This window comes from Pelodiscus sinensis, chromosome 23, assembly GCF_052426305.1.
Source record: "Pelodiscus sinensis isolate ZL-2025 chromosome 23, ASM5242630v1, whole genome shotgun sequence".
In the NCBI taxonomy this organism is placed as follows: Eukaryota; Metazoa; Chordata; order Testudines; family Trionychidae; genus Pelodiscus; species Pelodiscus sinensis.
Window position 1 is genome coordinate 13285559 of NC_143074.1, and position 23221 is coordinate 13308779.

Consider the following 23221-nt stretch of genomic DNA (forward strand, 5'->3'; position numbering starts at 1 on the left):
GACCCACCCCCAGATTTCTCTCCATAGCTCCTGGAAGCTCTGCAAACTTCCTCTCCTCCTCCTGGACTCCTGGTAGGGATATGAAAGGTTTACTGGATAGCCAGTAAGCAACACCCTTCATGGTTGTGTTGTCAGTGGTAGGGATGTCAGCGTATAGTCATGTACATAATTAACTGATAAGCCTGGACTTATCGGTTAATTCTAATGACTACATGCACCTCTCCTTGCTGCCTCTGTATCGGAGCAGCAAAGAAGGAGAGGCAGGAGTCAGTTCCCGCAGGGAGCCCACGTTTAAGGCATCTCCCTGCACATGCAGGCTCCCACCTTCCTGCTAGAGCAGCTCCCCACCTCCAGCTCGGAAGGGGTTGCTCCAGCCTGGAAGGGGCTGCTCCAGCCCTGCAGGGCCCAGTGCAAACAAGGGCTGCTGTGGCTGTCTGAAACAGTCTCTGTCTGTGGCAGGCCCTGGTGCCCCATGGCAGGAGCTGCTCTGGCATCCGGAGCAGCCTCTGTCCATGGTAGGCCTGGCCACCACACAGGCAGGGACTGTTCCAGAGGGGCTGCTCTAGCCCAGCCCAGCCCAGCCTCAGCAGGCTGGAGCAGCCCCCCAGCCCACATCCCTTTTAATCAGTTAACCAGTTAAACATAATGTTTAATTGGTTAACCAATTACACAGGATTTTACATCCCTACTTCCTGGACCTGTCATTCCTTGGCTGGAGGGAGAAGGGTCCCTGTATTGGGAGCTGCTCCCCCATCTACCCAACTTCCATGCATCCTGACCCCCTTATATTCAAACCTTCCCACTGAGCCTCTCCCGCACTCAGAACTCCGCTGCTGAACCCTGCTACCCCAGCATCCGGATCACCCAACGAGCCCTAACCTGAATCCCCACCCCACTGAGCCCTAACCAGTTGCATGTGGATTCCCACCAGATGGAGTCCAATTCCCCCCAGCATCTGAATCCCCACCACTAAAACTCCACACCAAAACCCCCTGATGAACTCTGTTCCTCCCCCGCCCCCCTCCCCACCTCCCTCGCTGAGTCCCAACTACCGTTACCTGGACCCCCTGCAGAGCCTCATTACTGTTGCACCTGAAACCCCCCTGTGCATCCAGATCCCCCCACACCCAGATCCTCCCTGAGCTGCCCACACCCAAAATGCTCTGCCCAGAAACCTCTTAACCCAAGCCTAGATTTCCCCTCACACTAAGCCCCTCCACATTTGGATCCTGTTTTGCTGAGCTTTCCTGCCCATACCTGGCAGACCAGGCATGGAGGGGCAGGGTCTTGGGGCATTTCTGAGACAGGCCCAGTCTTTGCACTGTACCAGGGTTGGATGCATCCTCACTGCTGAGTCTGTGCGGTGGGGTGGGGGCTGCAGACTGATCTCTCACCTCCACGCAGCCAGTAGCCTGTGCTCCCCAGTTCTTTGCTGGAGCCTCCACATTTATTTGTCAAATCAAATTTGCAGAATTTTAAAATATTGTGTGCAGTTTTTTTTTTTAATAGAATGCTCTCAAGTGTAACATTCAGCCATTGGATGGGAGACTCCACCAACTAGTTTTCTGGCTGCTGGATGGGTGAAACATTTCTTCTGTCTCCAGTACAGCTGTATAGAAACTACTTTGGTGCAGTTGCACTCCGATCCTGTAATGAGATACATGGGTGGATGCTTGCACACATTTTTTTTACAAGATCTGGTGCTTAGATAACTTCCTCTGGACCTATGCAATAAACTTGCAATGTTAGCTATATCCAGGGGGTAACAAGGAACCAATGACAGTGCATGGCTCATGACAATGCCGGTCAAGAACCAATTCTGGTTAATTATGATAACATTAGTGATTAATCAGCAATTGCAAAATGACAGCTCAAGAAACCAATTTCCTTTTCCTGGGTGGTTCTATGCATAAAGCATATTCAGGGTTCTTTCTCTGTCTGTGTTAAAATGCAGCTTTTACCATAAGAGAACAACAGCCCTGAGGAGGAAGAGTAAACTAAGGACTATGCAAGGACAAAGAGTTATTGCCAAAATGCAGCCAAGTCCTGGAAATTCCTGCAGCCTTGTCAGAAGCTGGAGTCAAGCTGCAGAAATGCTGTACTTGCATTCTGTACCAGGCTATTAACATGCAGCATGCATTCTTCCTTTGGAAGAAGCAAAGAACAAATATAGGTGTTGTTTGGATTAAAGTAGCATCTAGAACAGTGAAAGGCAACCTAGGCTATGAATGGGCATGAGTGGCCCACCGAAATCTTGGTGGGCCACAAGCAGGGCCGGCCCAAGCCATTCGTGTGCCCGGGGCCCCGAGAGCACGGTGCCGCCCCCGGGAGTGTGGCGCATGTGCGATGCCCCTGGGCCCCGCCTGGCACATGTGCGGCCCAACCTGGCCTGGTCCGGAAGCCCGTAGCTTGGGCCGGCTCTGGCCACAAGAGTGTTGTAACCAAGATTGTCTCCCAGAATAAGGTAGTTTTACTAACTGCGCTTGTGTACAGAGAAATTGTGGTGTGTGCTGGTTGAACTGTGGCAGCACTTTGGCTCCAGAGGGAGCACACGACTCCCACAGTCAACGTTGTGTGCAATCAGCACGTATCTCACTTCATGTGTCCTTGCTTTAGGTGCATGTCACTTTTGTAATACAGGTTAAATTTATCTAAACTGAGACTTTCTGGCCTGGCAACATCCGGGGTCCTGCTGTTCCTGGACCAGAGAGTCCTGGTGGAGGGCTGGCTAGTGGTTGGGGGGCCAGTGGCCAGGAGCCCTGCCATGAGAGTGTGGCTGGGCCGGCGGCAAGGGGGCAGTGGGACAGTCAGCCCTGCTGTTACCACGAGCCCAGCTGGGAAGCCAGTGGCCAGGCCAGGAGCAGAGCCAGGCAGGGGGCCCAGTGGCAGGGGGACCAGAATTGACCTCCCCTTGTTCAGGACCAATCCGGTCCCTAGGGTGCTGGACCAAGGAGGTCCAACCTGTACTTGTAGGAAAAAAACTATGCAGGTGGACCAATGACAGTGCATGGCTCAGTCTATGAATGACAATGCCGGTCAAGAACCAATACTGGTTAATTATGATAACATTAGTGATTAATCAGCAATTGCAAAATGACAGCTCAAGAAACCAATTTCCTTTTCCTGGGAACCCTGTGCATGGGCAACAGTAAACAAAATGTCTCATGGGCCACAAACAGAAATCCAATGGGCTGCATGTGACCCTCAGGCCACAAGTTGCTCACCACTGATCTAGAGCTCTAATATCTAGGCCATTTTGTTTTAGATGCTATATCACAGGTGTAAGAGACGCTGGGCTACATCTACACAGCCAATGGCAGCGAGCACCCCCGCCCAGGTCGTCAGCTTTGGGTTGCAGAGCTAGCACACTAAAAATAGCAGTTTAGACAGTGCTTTGAAGTTGTGGCTCCAGCCTGAGCTACAGTGTCCACACAACTATTTTTTAGCTTAGTAGCACAAGCCTGTTTGTCAACCTGGGCTGGCAGTGTTGCTTCCATGGTCTGTGTAGACACAGCCAAGCAGAGGAAGAAATCTGAATATCTTTGCTTTGCAATAAACTTTCCTGGAAGAAAAATATATATGGTGAGCTGCAGGGGCGGTCCTAGTCTAGCTGCCAGCAACTGGCATCCTAGGCGAACCATGCAATCGGCGCCCCCATCTCCAAATCCCTCAATGATATTGCGCCACCATTTGGCACACCATTTAACTTGGTGCCCTAGACGACCACCTAGTTCGCCTATATGGACGGGCTGCCCCTGGTGAGCTGGTTGCTGAATGTGCCATACAACTTCATGGGCTCACAAGCATTCTGCTAGAATAGAGTCTGATAATCTGTTCTTGTAAAACAATGCATTTTCACTAGTCCCTATGGATACTGACCAGTCCATTCCTTATTGTTTTCTTGGTATTTCCTCACACATATACAGGCAGTCCCCGGGTTAAGTACAAGATAGGGACTGTAGGTTTGTTCTTAAGTTGAATCTGTATGTAAGTCGGAACTGGCGTCCAGATTCAGCCGCTGCTGAAACTGATCAGTTTCAACAGCGGCTGAATCTGGACGCCAGTTCTGACTTACATACAGATTCAACTTAAGAACCCCAGGCATCCCCAAGTCAGCTGCTGCTGAAACTGATCAGCGGCTGATTCCAGGAAGCCCCGGGCAGGGGCTTCCTGTAGTCAGCCACTGGTCAGTTTCAGCAGCGGCTGACTTGGGGACGCCTGGGGCAGAGCAGCTGGGGTGCTGCCGGGTTGCAGACCAGGGGGACGGGGAGCAAAGCAGAGCAAAGCCCCGGAGCACGCGGGCAGCGGACAGCCCAGACGCGTCTGGGCTGCCCGCTGCCCGCGTGTTCCGCCGCTTTGCTTCCTCTCCCTGGTCTGCTGGAGACCAGGGAGAGGGCCCCGTTCGTAAGTGCAGATCCGACATAAGTCGGATCCGCGTAACTCGGGGACTGCCTGTACTAGCTGCTAGTAAATCCTTCCCTGCTTCAATAGCTCTATCTTTTGTCTGATCAGCCTGGAATGAAGTAGCTTGAATAGCTCAAGAAACATTTTGAGTGTGTGTGATTTCATGCAAAACAGACATTTGGGGTTCTTGTACGGTGTATGTTCTTTACAGCTATACCTGATATGTGAGCATGCGATATGTATGTGGCATCTGTATTAATAGCTCTTTGTTATGGGTATCTTTCCCCACCTGGACCTGTTCTAAGTTCCTGTCTCCTCTCTTGCCTGGCTTCTTAACACTAGGGCTGTGTCTAGACTGGCAAGTTTTTCTGCAAAATCATCTGCTTTTGTGGAAAAACTTGCCAGCTGTCTACACTGGCTGCTTTAATTTCCGTAAAAGCACAGATGATCTCATGTAAGATTGTCAGTGCTTTTGTGGAAATACTATGCTGCTCCCATTCGGGCAAAAGTCTTTTTCCGAAAAACTTTTGCTCAGAAGGGCCAGTGTAGACAGCAGAGATTTGTTTTCCGCAAAAAAGCCCCGATCGCAAAAATGGCGATCGGGGCTTTTTTGCGGAAAAGCGCATCTAGATTGGCCACGGACGCTTTTCCGCAAAAAGTGCTTTTGTGGAAAAGCGTCCTGCCAATCTAGACGCGCTTTTCCGAAAATGCTTTTAACGGAAAAGTTTTCCGTTAAAAGCATTTCCGGAAAATCATGCCAGTGTAGACGTAGCCTAGGAGGAAGAGGTGAGAGATTGTGTTTTGGTGACCCTGTCCTGGGTTCTAATTCCCTCGTGAACACGTGTCAATGCATCCATGTGACCCTCTCTTTATGGGAACACCTCCCTAACCAGGACTAGCCACTTTGCTGGGCCATTCCAGCCCCGTACGCTCTCCAGGCCCTGCCACCTTGAGAACCCCTCTCCCTCTTTGATGTGAAAGGGACAATCCCCTGCCCTGTGTGGCCCAAAGCAAGGGGGGGAGGATCCAGAGCAGGGCGGGCACCTGTCCAGGCTTTCCTAGGATGGCCCCTTGTTGGAGGGAGCTGGGTCCCGGCTGCCCAGTGGAATGGGGCTCAGGAGCAGGCGGGGTTTGCCCCCCAGGGGCCGCAGCTGTGACCCAGAGGGACCCCCGCGTCTTGGGAGCCGCCTCCCACACCTCGCAAGCCGGCCCCGCGGGGTAAGGGACCGAGGGGTCCCGTCTGGCTGAGCCTGCAGCCCGGCTCCTTCCCTCGCCTCGGCCCGGCCCCTCCCCCGGCCGGCCCCTCCCATCCCGCCCGGGGTGCTCTGCGGCGCCCGGCCGCTGGCTTCTCCTCCTCCGGCAGCAGGTAACCTGCCCCGCCGGGCGCCGTGGTCCCGGCCCGCTCCCCGGGAGCAGGAGGTGGGTCGGGCCTAGCTCGGGGGCCGAAGCACCGGCCTTTCCTCGTCAGGGAGCGGGGCGCCGCGCCGCGCCTTCCGGGGGTCCCGCTCCCGCTCCCCAGGCCGCTGTGGCGCCAGGCGGGGTGACGGGGAAGGGGGGGTGATGCGCCCTCATGCGCCCCGCCCTTAGCCTGGGACTTGCCCCGGACAGAGGCGATGGCGGGCGGAGGCATGAGCTGGGGGCCAGCGTTGGCCTTCCATTGCCCGGGGGACCCCGGCAGGCTCTCGATTTGTGGGGCCCCCGTGTGGAGCATGTAGACCCTGGGGGTGCCCGGTGTGAGGGGAGCTCTGGTGTATGGAGGATGCTTCCCATTGTGGGTTAGACGGGGGCGATGCAGGAGAGTTTTAATATGAGGAGTTCAGGGATTTCAGTGCCTGTCATTCTTTGGGGCCAGGCATGAAAAGGACTGATTTTATCAGCTAAATGTGGAGGATAAGTAAGGGTTTTGATGAGGAAGTGTGTGGTTGTGCCTGCACTTTCCATCTTCACATGGAGATGAGTGCGCTGAACAGCATTAGCAAGTAGGGAAGGGTCCAGGGGGTGCTTTGGAAGAGCGTGCCGACAAAACGGTTATCCCTCCCCAAAATAAAATCATGGATCCCTGGGTGGTTACTGACTTGGCATGTGCGTGATGCAGGCCCCACAGTTTCCTCTGTTACTGAAAGTTCCCAAGCTTGCAAATTAGGGAACTGGGATGGCTTGAGAATTTCCAGCATATTTAGGGTTCCCCCAAAATGCAGATGCCCCCAAATGCAGATTGCATTGATTGTCTGCAAAGTCTCTGCATTCATCACTATGGTCTTTACTGTGAACTGAGTCCCTTGGCAAAGTAACTGGCATTTATGTTAATATTTTAGGAACCTTGTTTATTTATATATTCCTCATCAGTAGGTGGGAGAGGGAACACAGAAGCAGAAAGCAGAGGCTCAGCAGAAAGGGGTTGATGCAGCATCAGTTGTTGGAAAAATGATGAGTAATGCCTGCTGTTCCAATTAGAAAGGGCAACCCTCTGCTTTGTTTCATCTGCACTGCCAAATAGTGTTGACATTCTAGTATCCCCCGGTCCTTAAACTATTGGTAAGTGTAGCCAAGGAAGCAGTTCAGCTTATTTTAGCAGAATTTGAGGAATTTTTGTCTTTATCTAAGCACAGTAAATAGTTGATTCTAAGTGTTTGTCCTTTCTTTATTAGTGTAGAATAATTCTGTTGGTCTTGGAATAGTATGTTAGAATTAGTTTGTCTGTTTTCTTGTATCTTATCATCTGTTCTTTCATTCTTTCCACTAGTAGTGGACAGAATTGTATTTAGCGTCTATTATGATAGGAAGTGGTAGCCTGTTATTAATAACTACAGTAGTATTGGGGGAGGGAAATGGTTTTCTGTGCCTATTGTATTTGTAGAGTTGAATTTTTGGAGGATCCAAATGGCAAATGCTTAAAGATAATTCCTTTGCAATCCTAAGTTTTGGGGATATCATTTTTAATTACCTCAAAAATAAATATATATTAAATGTTTTGCTTCCTTTGATTGTTCTCCAATAAGGCAAGTAATACCATCAGGGTTTCTAGTGTTAGATGTGTTCTGAACATGGGACTGGGACCAGAAACTTACGTGTTCTGATTCCATCTCTGATACTGACTCTGTGTTATGCTGGGCAAGTCCCTTCGTTTTCTGGCCCAGGTTCCCTTTCTATAAAATACAAATAATATTGTAAGTATTTTTTGTATCGGGGTTGGGGAGGAGGATTAACTAGCAAACGATTGTAAAATACTTTGGAGATGAAAAACACTAAGTATTTCTTACTTTTATAATACTTGTGTATGTTGAGTACTAAATGTTTAATTTCTGAAAAAATATTTGCAACTGACAAGCTTTGGTGCTGCTGCATGAAGCTCCCTTTAGCAAAAGGAGAGACTATGTAGTTGAGTAGGATAAGCCACTAGTTTGGGCAACATTTGTTGTCTTTTTGTAGGTCAGAGTTACTGTGGAACTATTCATGCTGTTCTGCAGTGCTTGTTGGGAAGGAGACAAACTTATTTTTAAGGTTATTTTCTTTCACTTTACAACAAAATGTATGAACTTTGATAGACAAATAAAAGGGTGACTTTAAGAAATGTTTTTATTATTAAATTCCCGTTTTCTCAAGTAGCATAACCTGTACGTATCATGTGATTAAATTGGCCTAAGCCTTAGTGTAGACATGGATATAGGTCAATGGAAGAACTCTTCTGTCAACTGAGCTATCACTTTTGGAGAGGAGGATTTACTACATCAAGGGAAAAAAACCCTTCATTACTGTAGTGTCTTTGCTACAGTGGTGCAGGTGCAGCATTTCTAAAAGGCCTATCTACAGTTGAAATGTTACAGCAGCACCACTCTAAGTGCTTTAGTGCCTAACATGGTGAGAAGGGTTTTCCCATCAGTGCAGGTAATCCACCCCAAGAAATGGTAGTTAGGTTGACAGAAGAATTCTGTTGACCTAGCGCTGTCTACACTGGGGGTTAGCTCGGCATAACCGCACCACTCAGGATGTGGATTTTGTAGTTAAGGCGACTAATAAACTTTCTAATAAAAACCAGGCCTAGCATAGATGTACCCAATAGTACAAAAAAACAAGTTTAATAGTGGTTGCTAAATTCAGTTACAACCTATCTATAGTCTAAACATTCAACCTGGACTAGGTATATGGGCTTGACCCCTTTCCCAGTTGTGTTCAGAAAGTAAAGTGCTAAGAATAAGTGGAAAAATCAACTCTCCAGCCTTGCAAACACTTGACTTACAGGTTTAACTTTAAATATATGAGTAGTCCTTTAGGAAACAGAATTCAGTGGGACCACTTGTGTGTGGAATTTTAAGTACATGTATAAGTGCTTGTATCATCAGGGCAGCTATTTGTTAATTCAGTTTGTTTTAAAATTAGTTACCATTTAATGTACACATGATAAAGATGTTAGATGATATTGTTTATAGCGCTATCAATCAATCACAGTCAACTCACAAGACTAACTCAAATTAATTGTGATTAATTGCACTTTTAAATAATAAAATCACAATTCATTAAATCTTTTGGATGTTTTTTCTACATTTTCAAATATATATTGAGTTCAGTTATGACACAGAATACAAAGTGCACAGTGCTCGCTTTATATTTGTATTTTTGGTTACAAATATTTGCACTCTAAAAACCCAAAAGTAATAGTATTTTTCCATTCACCTCATACAAATACTGCAGTGCAATCTTTTTGTCATGAAAGTACAATTTAAAAATGTATATTTTTGGTTACATAATTGCACTCAAAACCAACCAGTATTAGGCTTTAGATTAGGGGTCGGCAACTTTTTCAAACCAAAGAACCAAACTACTTAGAACAAGTGGTCAACGAAGAGCTGTATAAGAATGCCCATGTGCATGATTGAAAATATACAATTTAATATTATTGATAATTGACATAATGGTTAATAATAGCATAAATGAAACATTGTACTCATAGACATTATTTAATGGGACTTCTGTTGCTGTGTCTTTTTGCTCATTTCTTTTAAGTTTACATCATAACTGGTCAAATCCAGCTTCATGCACACATTCAGGCTGTTTTCTGTCAATCTTATGGCAGGGGACTGAGGATGTGGCAGTGCAGGAGTCTGGGTTGGGGTGTATGAGGGGCTCAGGGCAGGTGGCTTGGGTGTATGATGGACTCAGGGCACAAGGTTAGGGTGTGGAGGGTGCAGGAGTGTTATGGCAGGGGGCTGGGGATATGGGGGTACAGGAGTTTGGGAATGAGGGGCTCAGGGCAGGGAGTTCAGGTGTATGGTGGGCTCAGGGTTGGGATGTGTGGGGTGCAGAAGTATTATGACGTTGTGGCCAGATGGGGCCTGGCTTATTGGCCAGGCTTCATTTTTAAATAAAGTAAAATACAGTATTATGTCCAACTCAAAAGCTTCCAACATTGTCTTTATTTATGATAGTTGTGGAGGGACCACACAAGTAAGAAGCAAAAAAAACCACTGCAACCCCTCTGAACCTTTACTGTTGTGACCCCCAACTGAAACACCTCACTCCCCTTGTGCTCCAGCTCCAGGGGGAGGGGAAGGGCAGGAAGGACTGTGGTTCAAGGCATCAAGCCAGCTTAACTCTTCCAGGGTTAGTGGATTTTGTGGACCCCTCTGGGCTGGGGCCAGAAATGAGGGTTTCAGTGTGCGGGACAGGGCTGCCAGTGAGTGGGAGAGGGATGTGGGTTAGGATCTGGGCAGAAGGTGGGGTGTAGGAGTGGGTGAGAGTGCAAGGTCTCGGTGGGAGGTGGCAGGAGCAGGCTGGGGGTGCATGGTCTCAGTGGGGAAGGGTGTGTGTGTGAAGGGGCTGGGAATGCAGGGGCTGGGCATGAGGGGTGGGGGGGGGGCACTTGTTTTTGCACCGAATGCCATTCCCAGGCATCAGAGGCTTTCCCTGTTGGGAGCAGTCGGGAAAGCCTCCCAGAAGCGCGTCTTTGCGCTGCTGTTTCCCCATCCAGGGGAGTGGGAAGGGAAGCGTCAGCTTGTGGAGCAATTTCCCCCCACCCAACCAGATCCAGTGGGGAGGCCTGGGGTCCCTTCTCCCCCCGCAGGAAGCTGGCGCAGCACTCCAATCTGGGGGGGAGGGTTGGCTCACAAGGCTGGAGTGCTAGCATGGGTTTCCTGCTGCGGGGATACAATGGGGGCTGAGTTCGACCTGCAAAAGAACCATATCTGTCTTCCTAGTGAGGCATATTTTGCTCCTGACCCCTGCTTTAGAGCTTACATGTCCATTCAGCCAGTTGCTAAAACAAACACATCTGTTTACATTTATGGGAGGTAATGCTTCCTGCTTCTTATTTACAATGTCACATGAAAGTGAAAACGCATTTGTATGGCACTTTTGTAGCCAACATTGTAAGGTGTTTAAGTGCCAGATATGCTAAACATTCATATGCCCCTTCATGCCTCAGCAACCATTCCAGAGGACATGCTTCTGTGCTGATGACACTCGTTACAAATGCATTAATTAAATTTGTGACAACTGCTTAGGGGAGAATTGTATACCTCCTGCTTTGTTGTACCACATTTTGCCATCTATTTCATATTACAGGGGTCTTAGATGATGACATAGTGTTCATTTTAAGAATATGTTCACTGTAGACTGGGCAAAATGCAAAGAAGGTACCAATGTGAGAATTCTAAAGATAGATACAGCGCCCGACCCAAGGTTTAAGAATGTGGTGTCTTCCAAAATCTGAGTGAGATGAGGTGTGGAACACGCTTTCAGAAGTCTTAAAAGATGTGGAAATGACAGAATCTGAACCCCCGGCAAAAACAATTCACTTTCTAGTGTTTGGTGTCTGACTCGGACCATGAACATGAATGTGCGTCAGTTGACGAGGCTTTGGTTTGTTATTGAGCAGAACCCATTCTCAGCACTAATGTATGTCTTCTGGACTGGTGGCTGAAGCACGAAGGGATATGTGCATCTTTAGTGCATCTGGCACATAAATATTTTGTGAAACTGGTTACAGCAGTGCCATGCGAACGCCTCTTCTCATTTTTAGGATACATGTAAACAATAAGTGGGGAGTATTATCTCCTGCAGCTCTAATCAAACTTGTTTGAGTGATAGGCTGAACAAGAAGTAGGACTGAGAGGATGTGTAGGCTCTAAAGTTTTACATTGTTTTATTTTTGAATGCAGTTTTTTGGTACACAATTCTATGTTTGTAAGTTGCACTTTCACTATGGTACTTGTAATGGGAGAATTGGAAAAATACAATTTTTGTACAGTGCAAATAAAAAGTGAGCACTGTACATTTTGTATTCTGCTTTGTAATAGAAATCAATATATTTGAAAAGGTAGAACATATCCAAAATATGTTAATAAATGACATTCTATTATTATTTAACAGGGCAATTAATCACAGTTAATTTTTTTTAATTGCTTGACAGCCCTGATTGTCTTTTCTGCCTCAGATTCTAAAAAATGCAGCCCTGTGGGATTGGGCAGTGTCTATTTAGGCATCTGCTCACTGGTTATTAAGCCAGACTTGAAGCTCTTAGAACTCTTAGAGCCTCTGGCTACAACTAATGGGCCACTGTCTATTATTTTCAATGGCTTTCTTTCCTGCACTGCTGCTATGCTCCTAGCTGGTAAAGTGCTTGTACAACATGCTATATTTTGTCTTACTTCTGCTAGGGCAGTGCTTGGAATTAGGAAGGATTTTCAGCTTTGGGAAAAAATCTTTAGCTGGAGTGGCTTAGCTCTTCATCCTCTTGTTTGCTTGTTTTTTCAAAAAAAAATTTTTTTAGAGCAGGACTACTCAACTTTGGAAGCCCTGGGGGCCACAATAATACTCACAACACATGCCGAAGGCTGCAACTTAAGTGTGGTTGAGTATACATGCAAATAACTTTTCACACTGACAGGCATGAATACAAAGATTAAGGCAAGACTACACAACACACAGGCCCCATTTAAGTCAGTTCTGCTGATATTAACAAAATGAAATATTTACCCAATTTCCACCCATATGACAGCACTTTTAATGAGCAACGACAGTCCAAGAATTTAACTACTAAAGCGCATATCAACTGAAGACCATTGTATTGACTACTTTTTTGTTTTGGGTTCACAATTTTAATAAATCAAACAAAAACTGCATCTTATTAAAAATAAAATTGTATGCCAGTGTTTTGGGTGTTTAGCTTGAAGCTTCGGGTTGTGCATTTCTTGGAGTGATTTTACTGTAAAAAGAAAAGTTTCCAAATCAGAACACTCCAACGTGACATGAAAGGCAAAAGAGGACAGGTGCCTGGGAGCCCCGTCCTATATTCCCAGCAGGGCTGACATCCCCATGCGGCAGTCCATCGCTCCATACGGAATGGAGGCAGAGCTGCCCGGCCGTGGCGCTCAACCAAACCTGAACAGTGGGAGCCAGTCAGCACCTGTCAGGCTCTGCCTGCAAGGCTAAGCAGCCAGCACTTCCCACAATGCCTGGCACCTCCTCCCTGGGCCTAGAAATGCTGATACCCTGTAACTCATCTATTCCAGCCAGCCTGTCTGCTTGTGTCATTCAGTGCTCACTCCACTTGGGAAATGCCTCACCATTGTGGAGCATGTTCCCAGTGGAGGCCATGTCCAAAGAATCCCACCCGTGGGCCACGTGTTGAGCCCCGTATTAACCCAGACTGCACCGTGGGCCGCAAACAAACGGGCCACACGTGACCCACCTATTGAGTAGCCCCGTTTTAGAGCATCTTTGGAAATGAGGTCTGAGGCACCAAAGAATGTTAAATGGCAGAAAACAGTGACTATGCAAAACTTTATGTAAAACTTTTGGTGAGCTTGAAGCTGTCCTTTCTGTACTGGTATGGAGATTTTACATCTGGTTGGCCTCTAGTAGTAGTGTTCTGGAGCTGGTTCTGAACTGTCTGTAGTTCTTGTAGTTTTTGTTTAGGTCCTAGATGCAATTTCCTTAAAATATATTGTTCAGAAGTTGCCTTGTTTTGGTGCCTTATGTTCTATTATATGCCCGAGGGCATATATGGAATGTTCCATAGGTAGGCACCATGATCTCACATATGGACTACTCCAAAGGAGTTTATTTAGCTTATAAATTATGTTATTTGCCTAGAAATGTTCCTTTATACTGGCTGTGCTTGGATATATTATCCTGAGTGGGACCGCACATCTCGTACTCTTCAGTCTTCATGATTTACATGTGTTAATATTGTTGAGCAGCAGTTTAACAGTAAACCCCTCAGAAATGCAGGTGGCTTTCTTTCTTCTGAAGGTAGGTTATTGACATTAGAAACCTTCTTATTTTAGTCTCGGTGCCCTTATTAATTTAAAACAGTGAGTACTAGGGTTGTTAGAAATTCTATCAGCTACACAATTAGCTAATTGCTCGCTTCCTATTGACTACACAATTAGACGATAATGGAGGAAGCCTCCAGGAGTTACTCCCCACTGTGGCTCCGCAGTTTAAATGTAATAAGAGCCGGGTGGGCAGGCAGCTACACCCTGTTCCAGACCTGGATCTGGGTAGGTCCCAGTCCCAGCACGAGACAAGCTTGCTTAGTCACAGCTCGTGCCGGGTTCAGCAGACCCTGTCTGGGACCTCTGTGGACGCAGGCTGCTTCATGGCAGCCTCCCTGCCCCGCTCCTATGCTGCTTAAAAGCCGGCTCCCCCTACCACAGGCTCCTGCTTCTGTCCACCCCTTGCTGCCTCTGATACAGAGGCAGCAAGGGTGGGGAATGTGAGTAGCTGAGTAGTCGACTCAACTGCTGGCTTACATCCCTAGTGAGTACATTTGTGGTGATTAGTGACTAATAGCTCTAGCTTCAGCTAGGCAGCTTACTTGGTCTCCTGCATTAAAAGTCTAGTCCCTCAAGCCATCCTTGGTTTAATTACTAAGAATGTAGTCATGACATATAGCTTACATGATTTTTCTTGTTTCCGTGTGTGGACTAGGAAGAGGTTTAATTAAATGATACATGTCAATTCATGTATAAAATATGTCATTTTTTTCTTTTTAACTGGATTAGTATTTTTTATAGCATCCAACGATGCTGTGTGATCCAGAGAAGCTGGGACTTTGAGCCTTCAGAAGAGAGTACTCAGTGGTTCGTCACATTATCATCTTCCTTTGAGGTAGGAATGAATCAGCAAATCCAAATCTTTGGTTAGTGTGGATGTAACTGAATTGTCAGTTGTGGCCCTTAAAACGGGCATGTATATTTACAGGGGGCTGACAGACTTGCTGGGACCCCAGGTAAGGTGTGTGTGTGTGTGGGGAGGAGGCTGGGGGCAGCCAGCCCTCAGCGCTGCCCAGAGTGTGGCACGCCACTACTCCTCCCCCAGCCAGTCTGCCCTCAGAGCTGCCCAGGCACCCGATGTAGCTCTAGCAGCAATGTTGGCTCTAGTTACTGTTGCTCCTGCCATGGCGGCAGCCAGGAGCCTGGAGCTCTTTTGAATTGCGGGCCCTAGGGCGGTTGTCCCCTTTGCTCCTCCCCCCGTTGGAGGGCCTGTATATTTAGTATTTAATACATTTTTGGACCACAGCTGGCACATTGTACAAACAATAATTAACTTTATGTTCCCTGCCTCTTTCCATTGCATCAGCCACTTACCTCTGATATCATAATGCCACTACTCAACAATGAGCTCTTCTGCATTAGCACAACTGCAGGGTTGAACAGTGTTACCTGGTATCAAGATTGGTGCTTTTGTGTGTTTGATCTCTAAGCTTTTAATTTAATTTCTAAGATTTACTCGTTTAGTTCCCTCTTCCTTGCGTTGGAACAGACGTACAGTCGGGGATCTGTGTTTTACCTAATTACAGGGGAGTTGTAAAATGTCATTGTTTGAATGTTTGAGATTATTACTTTATGCTTCCATTTTTAGAATGATAGGGATTATGACAATTGAAATATATGACTCAAAAGTATATCCCTTTAGTTTCCTGTTGTCTTTACCATCAAGTCTGACATTGAACCAAACTGAGGAGTCATCCTGTGATTTTTGTACTTCTGTAGGTGAACTTTAGGTGACAATGGGAGACACAAGAGATGTTTGTCCTCACCTGGATTCCATAGGTGAGGTCAGCAAGGATGACTTGCTGCTCAAATCCAAGGTAAAGAAAGTGTTTCTTGCAGTGTTTACCTCTTGTGTGTAATTGGGGTGAGGTTTGCCCTAATATGCAAAAATTGTCCGTATTCACAAGTGGGATGTGGAAATTGAATTTCAAATACTGATACCTTTTTGATTGTGCCTCATCATGACATTTTGTTAGCCATTTGTACTTCAGAAATACAATTAAATCACATGAAGAGGCTGTCTTTATGAGAGAGCGTAAGGGGAAGCACAGAACTCTTGCATTTATGCTTAAGTACTGTTGATCTGTCTATCTCACTCATTACCAATTTAAGTCTTCAATCCTGAAATGGTTTCATTTGGTAGCTAATACATTTTCAAGGCTCATGGGATTACTTCAGAAAAGGGGTAATATGAAAGGAAGCATCTGTGTGGCTGGAATTTTTGAATGAGTAGAAGTGGCTGATGGAATTAAATTAAAAACCTAATATTTCTACTCTCTGGGTAGTGCTCAAAGCCCTCTTCACTGTTGCATTTCTGAATGACTGTTAATCCTGCTCAATGCTGTCTCTTATCCAGGTATTTTAAAGTATACATTTAGTTTAGGTGGAATGCATAGTACTGGGAAAAATAACTTGTGCAGCCAAACGAGTTTTTAATCTCTGTCCCAAAAAGTTAACTCATGTAATAAGAGTGGCAACTCATGCTCCCCTCAGAATCAAGGGCCAGCTAACAAACGTGACTTTTTCTTTATCTATGGTTGTAGGGAACCTGCCAGTCGTGCAGAGCTGCGGGACCAAACCTCTGGGCTTGCCTGCAGGTAAAAAGGACTTGCTATTTGTGTGGGCTGCATAGTGGGTCGTCTTGGTTTTTTTATTTATATTGTTTCTTAGTACAATGCTGTACTTGCTGTTTCAGGCTGACTTATCACCTTTGGAGATGAAATTAGGTCTGAAACCATATAGTGTCTAGTGAACATAGAAAGAAGCAATAGAAGAAAGAAAGCCCAGAAAAAGTGTCCATCAGTTTTCAATTATATCCCTGGAAAATGGAAGCCAGTGATCAAATCCTAAAATACGCCTGCTTCACATCTATGCCTATTCTGTTCACCCCTCACAAATGCTTTCCTCCTGGAACCCCCCGGGAATGAACACTGAAGTGATACTAACTACCATCTGCTTTTAAGCACCTGGTGATTAACTGGATCCTTTGGCTTTTAGAGAGATTTAAAGTGTATGGAGCCAGAGAACATTAGTGTTGATATTGAAAGGGGAGGAACAAGACAAATGGGAATGAAAAAGAGCTGCCTTAAATAAGATCAGAGCTGGAATGGACTCAGAATGTCATCTAGTCTGGAACCTAGGCCTTATTCAGCTCTGATGTAAGCAGATATGTCACTATTGACATTAAAACAAACCAAACTAAAACATTCTATGCAGTGATGTCATCATTGACTATGGTGGAGCTTCATCTACTTACACCAGCTTTGATTTTGGTCCCTGTCACTTAAAAAGTAGTATTGTAGAGTAGTGTTTCTCAATGAGTTGCTTCCCCAGAGGGCAGATATCGCCAGGCAATTGGGGGCAGGAGGTACAAGGCATTGAAAATGTTGTCTTGTTTTTCCCACTCTCCCCATGCTCTTACTGTTCAAGGTCAAGTGTTCTCTGTGAAACCTCTCAAAACAGACACTCACAAATTATATAGGCCTTTCATTGTTATCCTGGATACATTTACTATAAAAGCAAGAGTAAAAATGTAATAAAGTCATGAAAATATTTGCGTTGGAATAAAGGGCTGTTTACCTGGGAAGTTTGAGAAGCACTGCTCTAGAGAAAGTTAGAAGATTCCCACAGTGCACCTGACTGTGCACCTGTGTGTAACTGTCTTATCAACTGTCAGTCACTTGTACTATCAAAAATTATTCCCAGGTAACAAATGCACATGGCATTTTTCAAACATGGGGGAAGTCACACATCCTGAGGAGCTCACAATCCTTGTCAGTTTCATTCTGCTGCTTTTTCTTGGGAAGTTTTATGTGCAGGAGCTGCAAAAGCACCAGTACTGGTGCTGTGGTAGTTCTGGGGCTGCTCTGCAAGTAACAGAAAGAAAATCATTTTTCCCTGCCATGAATCCCCAAGCATCAGGCAGGGATTGCCCTATGTTGCCTGTGAATATCAACTTCCATTATGATAGTTTTGATCAGTTTGCATCATGGTACTTCCCAGACCCTGTGTGCTGTGTAATCAGACTAAAAGTTAGTCCTTGCCTCAAAGAACTCTTAGTAGGAGCAGTGGAACAAAGTTGAAAAAAATTGTGCTAGTTTTTACACTGTTGTTCAGGAAGTTGCAGTATCCCCAGAAGTATGAGACTGATAGATCTTATACCTGTAACTGCAGGGGAAAGTTATTCTTTTTAGATAGATGTCTAGACCTTTCCAAAACATAATTGTAATAGAAGAAAGAAAACAAGATGTTTGATTGAGGGGATTGATAGGGAAAGATGAAGCAGTGGAAAATAGGGACGTTAAAACTGTTAACTGGTTAAATGAGAGCTATTAACTCATTAACCATTTTACCTTAAGTCCTGCTACTCAGCTCGCCACCTGGCCCCTCCATAGCTGGGGCTGCTCCAGCCCAGCGTTGCTGGCTGCCACCGGAGTTTACTGGCAGGGATGGTTAACTGGTAAGCATACTTGCTTACCAGAATGCTTACTGTTTAACATCACTAGTGGAAAGAGAAGAGGTGACAAGATGGACATGGGTGAACTGACTGCCTCTTAACTTACTGTTTGGATTTTGTTAGACAAGCAACTTATTTTTACAACTGATTGATCAGTAGGCACTCTTATCACTCAAGTATGATCAAAAAAACAAACTTTAATGAGATGGATTGGGGGTTTCATAGAGTCCTGTGAGCAAGGGTGGGCACAGTTTTTTTTTTTTTTACGTAGTGCCAAGTTGTTTGCAATGCTGTGACTTATGTTACAAAGCATACTTATGAAGTGCAGAAGGCCAGCACAGATGCAGCTCCTGGTTCCTATGGGGTCACAAACCCCCCTTTTCATGTTATTGTGGGTTTATCTTGCCATATCAAGACTGTTCTCCCACGGTTTCCTCTCTTTCTAGGTTGCTTGTCCTTATGTTGGGTGTGGGGAATCCTTTGCGGATCATAGCACCCTTCACGCACAGGTGAGCTATTCTGTGTAATTCTCTCCCTTTCATCAGGATAGACAGGGTTGGATTTCTGAATCACTAAACTCTGATCCACAGAGCGTTGGCACTTACTGATGTCAGAGGCAGCAGCATGCGGGGGGGAGGGGCTGCGTGTAACTGTGAGGGTTAACTGATGAGCTCAGTGTTTACACAGATACACTATCGCATCGCTACTGATTATAGCCATTCCTTGCTATTTTCGTGCTCAAACAGCGTATATGTAATGCCTATGGCATGTAGGTTCCAGACTCTCAGATGATTATGACTTTTATAATTTGTGGTTCTCACTGTTTTGATTTTTAGGCCAAAAAGCATAACCTGACAGTGAACCTGACCACGTTCCGCGTGTGGTGTTATGCTTGTGAAAAAGAGGTATTCTTGGACCAGAGGCTGGCAGTGCATACTCCATCCCCGCCTGCCAAATTCAGTGAACAGGTGGGTCTTCCACCCCATAAGTCAGGAAGCTACCATTGAATGGGCTGGAAGGGAATGCTCAGAAGGGTTTTGTTTGACTAGGTCAGGACTCCCTACCATTGCACATGCTGTCGTTGCAACGAGAGCTTTCAAATCTGAAGGAAGATGCCTTCCATCAAGATAATCATGCATTTACTTAGCAACTTTCATCCAGACCAATTCCTAATGGGCTTTAAAAGTAAATGCATGTATATGCAATGGGTCTGTCTTTAGCCACTTTTGAAGGGCAGCCACGTCTGGGGTGAATTGCAGAAGCGTTAACTGCCATACTAGAAATATGCCCACTGCAGATGCTATTGCCTGTCCCTTGGGTCTCTTGTGGCACATCTTGAAGTCACTAAGGGTACTCCTTGGACAACCTCCACATACGACTGAGGTAATGCCATCAGGGAAGGTAAAGGGGTTATTGCAGCTGTGTATTGTCAGTGCCTTCGTTACTGGTGTACCCACTTAGTGGCTGAATAAATGGGCACAGATCATGTGTGTCCTCCTTGATGGTCAAAGCTGCCATTGATGCTCATTTCTCTGCCTTTAATCTAGGATGCTCCGTTGCCTGCTCACCCTCTGAAGGCAGTTCCAATTGCAGTGGCTGATGAAGGGGAATCCGAATCGGAGGAGGATGATCTGAAACCAAGAGGTAAGGCCACTTTGAATTATGGAGCCTGTTATAACAGCAACTCTGGACTCTAAGCTTTACACTCTGATTTCCCAGAGAACCATTGTGATTTCAGTAGGTTTGAGATGCTAAACTCATCTGCAAAGGACAAGCCGGATTCCCTTTCATCTTGGGTAGAATGTAAAATGTGGAGGCTCTGAAAAGGAAGGGGCACTGAAATGTGACCTGTCTCCTGTCTCTTGCACTTTCTCTAGGCCTTACTGGAATGAAAAACCTTGGGAACTCCTGTTACATGAATGCAGCACTTCAGGCTCTCTCTAATTGGTAGGCAACAAGACCATTTTGTGTTGATGTTCTCTTGAGGCACGTCTACACTGGGGAGTTATTTTGAAATAACAAGGCAAGCATCCACACTACTAAGCCTGTTATTTCGAAATATTGGGCTTGTTATTTTGAAATACTAGCTCTTGCTTGTGAAGCAGGAATAAGCTTATTTCAAAATAATTATTTTGGGAGTTATTATTTTGAAATAACTTGGTTGTGTAGACGTAGCCTTGAATACCCACTACAAATTAAAACTGTGGTAATTCCAATTGGAGACTTCCTTCAGGAATTCTGTGTGTAGAAATCAGTCAGCCCAGGGGCAGAATGGGGGGGAGAAGGAGGAAAAAACAGGATCACAGTATGTTTAAGCGACAAAAAATATAGCGAAGGAAACTGGGCAAGTCCGTGGGATACAGACCATTGGATTGGTGGTGGAGCTACAGACCTTTGGTTTCCATTGTGATCTTTAAAATATATTAAATATAAAATATTTTATAGGTGCACGTGCACAGTTTTTTTTTTCCAACTTCTTTTTCATGTCCAAAATGAGGTGGCCTTGAAAACCTCAGTCCCAAATAATTCTCTCCATTCTGTCTTGGCAATAAGCTCCAGCATCTCTCAGGCTTGCTGAGGAGGGCTCCCAATCATTCTATCCAAAGGGAATGATTTGTTAAGATTCAGAGGGATGCATTTGCTGCACCCTCTCTTTCCCCTTTTACTAAATGTTATATTCAAAATGCAATCTTAGAGCATTTCCTCTCTTTGTGTGACTTGAAATGTATGCGTAGAAGAAATTCCCCTCCACTTACCTCTCCTATCTTTCCTTCTTTAGCCCACCTCTCACACAGTTTTTCCTGGAGTGCGGTGGGCTGGTACGTACGGATAAGAAGCCAGCATTGTGCAAAAGTTACCAGAAACTGGTCTCTGAGGTTTGGCACAAGAAGCGGTGAGTCATCCCTCCCCAGTCCAAGTTACAAACACAGTAAAATTTGGTGCAGCACCACTGAAATAATGTGGTGTGTAGTAGCTGGGCATCTGGCTCCCTACCTGTAAACGTAAGTAGTTGCAAGAGTCAAATCCAATATCTAAATGGTGTCTTATATTTAGTGTTATCGTAGTACAGTACAGACAAGATGGTGAAGTAATAACTTCCATTGGATCAACTTGGGTGGAAGAGACCAGCTTTTGGGTGTCACAGAGTTCTTCTTCAGGTCTGGAAAAGATAAGCCTCAGCTATTCTACCAACAGAAATTGGTCCAATAAAATATATTACCTCTCCCAGCTTGTGTCTCTCATATCCTGGAATCAACACTGTTACAACAATACTGCAGGCAACAGAATATGAGTAAATTGTGGGTTTGGAATGGACTAAGCTGTAAAGTCATGGCAGTAATTTTTAGTAGTTTATTGTCATTTTAATGTAACTTATCTCTTGTGAAACAAGTAGTCCTGTGTCATCTTAGGGTATGTCTACACTACAAAGTTAATTCAAAATAACAGCAATTATTTCGAATTAACTTTAATAGCATCTACACAGGCAAAGCGCTATTTCAAAATAAATTCAAAATAGTGGAGCCCTTATTTCGAATTTAGTAAACCTCATTCTGTGAAGAGTAACACCAAATTTGAAATAGCTATTTTGAATTAAGTTCTGTGTAGAAATTTAATTCGAAATAGGGGGCCTCCAGCCCTTCTCAGGGAGCCGTGGTGGCCACTCTGGGCACAACCAGGAAAACTTACTCTCCTCTCCCCCAGCCCCGGAGCCATTAAAGGGGTAGACCCTGGCCATAGTGCCTGTGCCAGCTCCAAGCCTGCCAGCCCAAAGCCAGCAGTGGCCACCGGGGCCTCTGACCCAGTGGCCCCAAAACATGAGCCAGCAAGTCCTCCACTGCTCCCCAGGAGCAGTCTGCCAGCTCCCAGGAGCCTGACGGGCTGGAGAAGGTGGGGGCGCCTTCTGGTCCAGGGTGGAGATCATGGACCTTATTCAGGTTTGGGGGGATGCCCCCAATGTCCATGATCTCCATACTAGATGGAGGAATGCGGCCATCTATGGCAGGTTAGCTGCGAACCTGGCCACCAAAGGCCACATGCGAACCCAGGAGCAGGTTAGCATGAAAGTCAAGTTGGTCTGGAGAGACCCCCCCCCAGCCCTGAGCTTCCCCTCCCCCTTCTTCCCCTTGTTTCCCCCTTCCAGCTCCCTCCTGCCAGGTTTCCCCCCTCCCCTCTTCCACCCTCTCTCTTCCCCTCTCCCACCTCCTTTTCCCAGTCTCCCCAGAGGTTCATCCCCCCCCCAGTTTTGTTCAATAAACCCAGTTTCTATTTTTGAACATATGTGTCTTTTATTTGACATCAGGAAGGGGGGCTAGGGAGGAGTAAGTGGAAGGACGTGAGGGAGGAATGGGGCACGAGCCCCCAGTGGGGAGGACCAGGGAGGCTCTGAGGGCTCCTCGGGGTGGACGCTCTCCTTCAGGGCCTCCTGGATCCTGACAGCCCCCCGATGAACCCCCCGGATGGCAGCCAGGCTGATAGCAACGACCCCACAAGACGCACCGGCATGCCATGGGGTAACTGGTTCCATGTGGCCGAGTGCTGTGGTATCCTGAGTTCGGGCACTCCAAGACAGGACTGCTTTGCTGTCCCTCATCGAGGTAGACAAGCAAGCGGGGAACCCTGAGATCTGTCTGACTGGGGTGGGGGTAGGGTCCCTTTAAGCACAGAGCTCAGTTAGCCTCACACGCTAAGTCCTAACCTGATGCCCTGCCGGCACTGGTTCCGGCCAGCCTTAACTTTGGTTCAGGGTCCACTCAGTGTGGATGTGCTATTTCCAAATAGCAAAATGCTATTTCGAAATAGTTTTTGTGGACAGATGCGTTATTTCAGATTAGCTTAATTCAAATTAACTATTTCAAATTAAATTAATTCAAAATAGCACTGTAGTGTAGACATGCCCTTAGAGACTAACAAAAATATATAGGATCTTTTGTTTCATATAGGATCATGAGCTTTTGTGGATAAGACCCACTTTATCAGAACTTTTTATGGTTTTAAAGTTACAGACTAACACGGCTCTCTGAGACTTTTTATCTCTTGTGAGTTCTGAGTGTTGGGAAGTGCCCCCCACGTTTGAGGTGGACACTAC

General features: G+C 46.0%; 1 protein-coding gene across 5 annotated transcripts in view; it reads left to right on the forward strand.

Moving 5' to 3' along the window:
* The window catches only part of USP20 (ubiquitin specific peptidase 20), a 45931-nt gene that overhangs the window by 2508 nt on the left and 20202 nt on the right, over positions 1–23221 (forward strand). For 3 of the 5 annotated variants that reach the window (XR_003090373.3, XM_014576176.3, XM_006128343.4), the window contains exons 2-9: positions 14421–14514; positions 15399–15496; positions 16223–16276; positions 18582–18644; positions 18972–19103; positions 19683–19779; positions 20013–20082; positions 20915–21028. Coding sequence is in view for 4 of the 5 variants with exons in the window: in XM_014576176.3 (XP_014431662.1) it covers positions 15416–15496; positions 16223–16276; positions 18582–18644; positions 18972–19103; positions 19683–19779; positions 20013–20082; positions 20915–21028 (611 nt within the window). In the remaining variant the exon portion in view is untranslated. Of the gene's footprint in view, positions 1–5459; positions 5824–14420; positions 14515–15398; positions 15497–16222; positions 16277–18581; positions 18645–18971; positions 19104–19682; positions 19780–20012; positions 20083–20914; positions 21029–23221 lie in introns of those variants that run through there. The other 2 variants (XM_006128342.5, XM_075905254.2) reach the window with 2 other exon arrangements.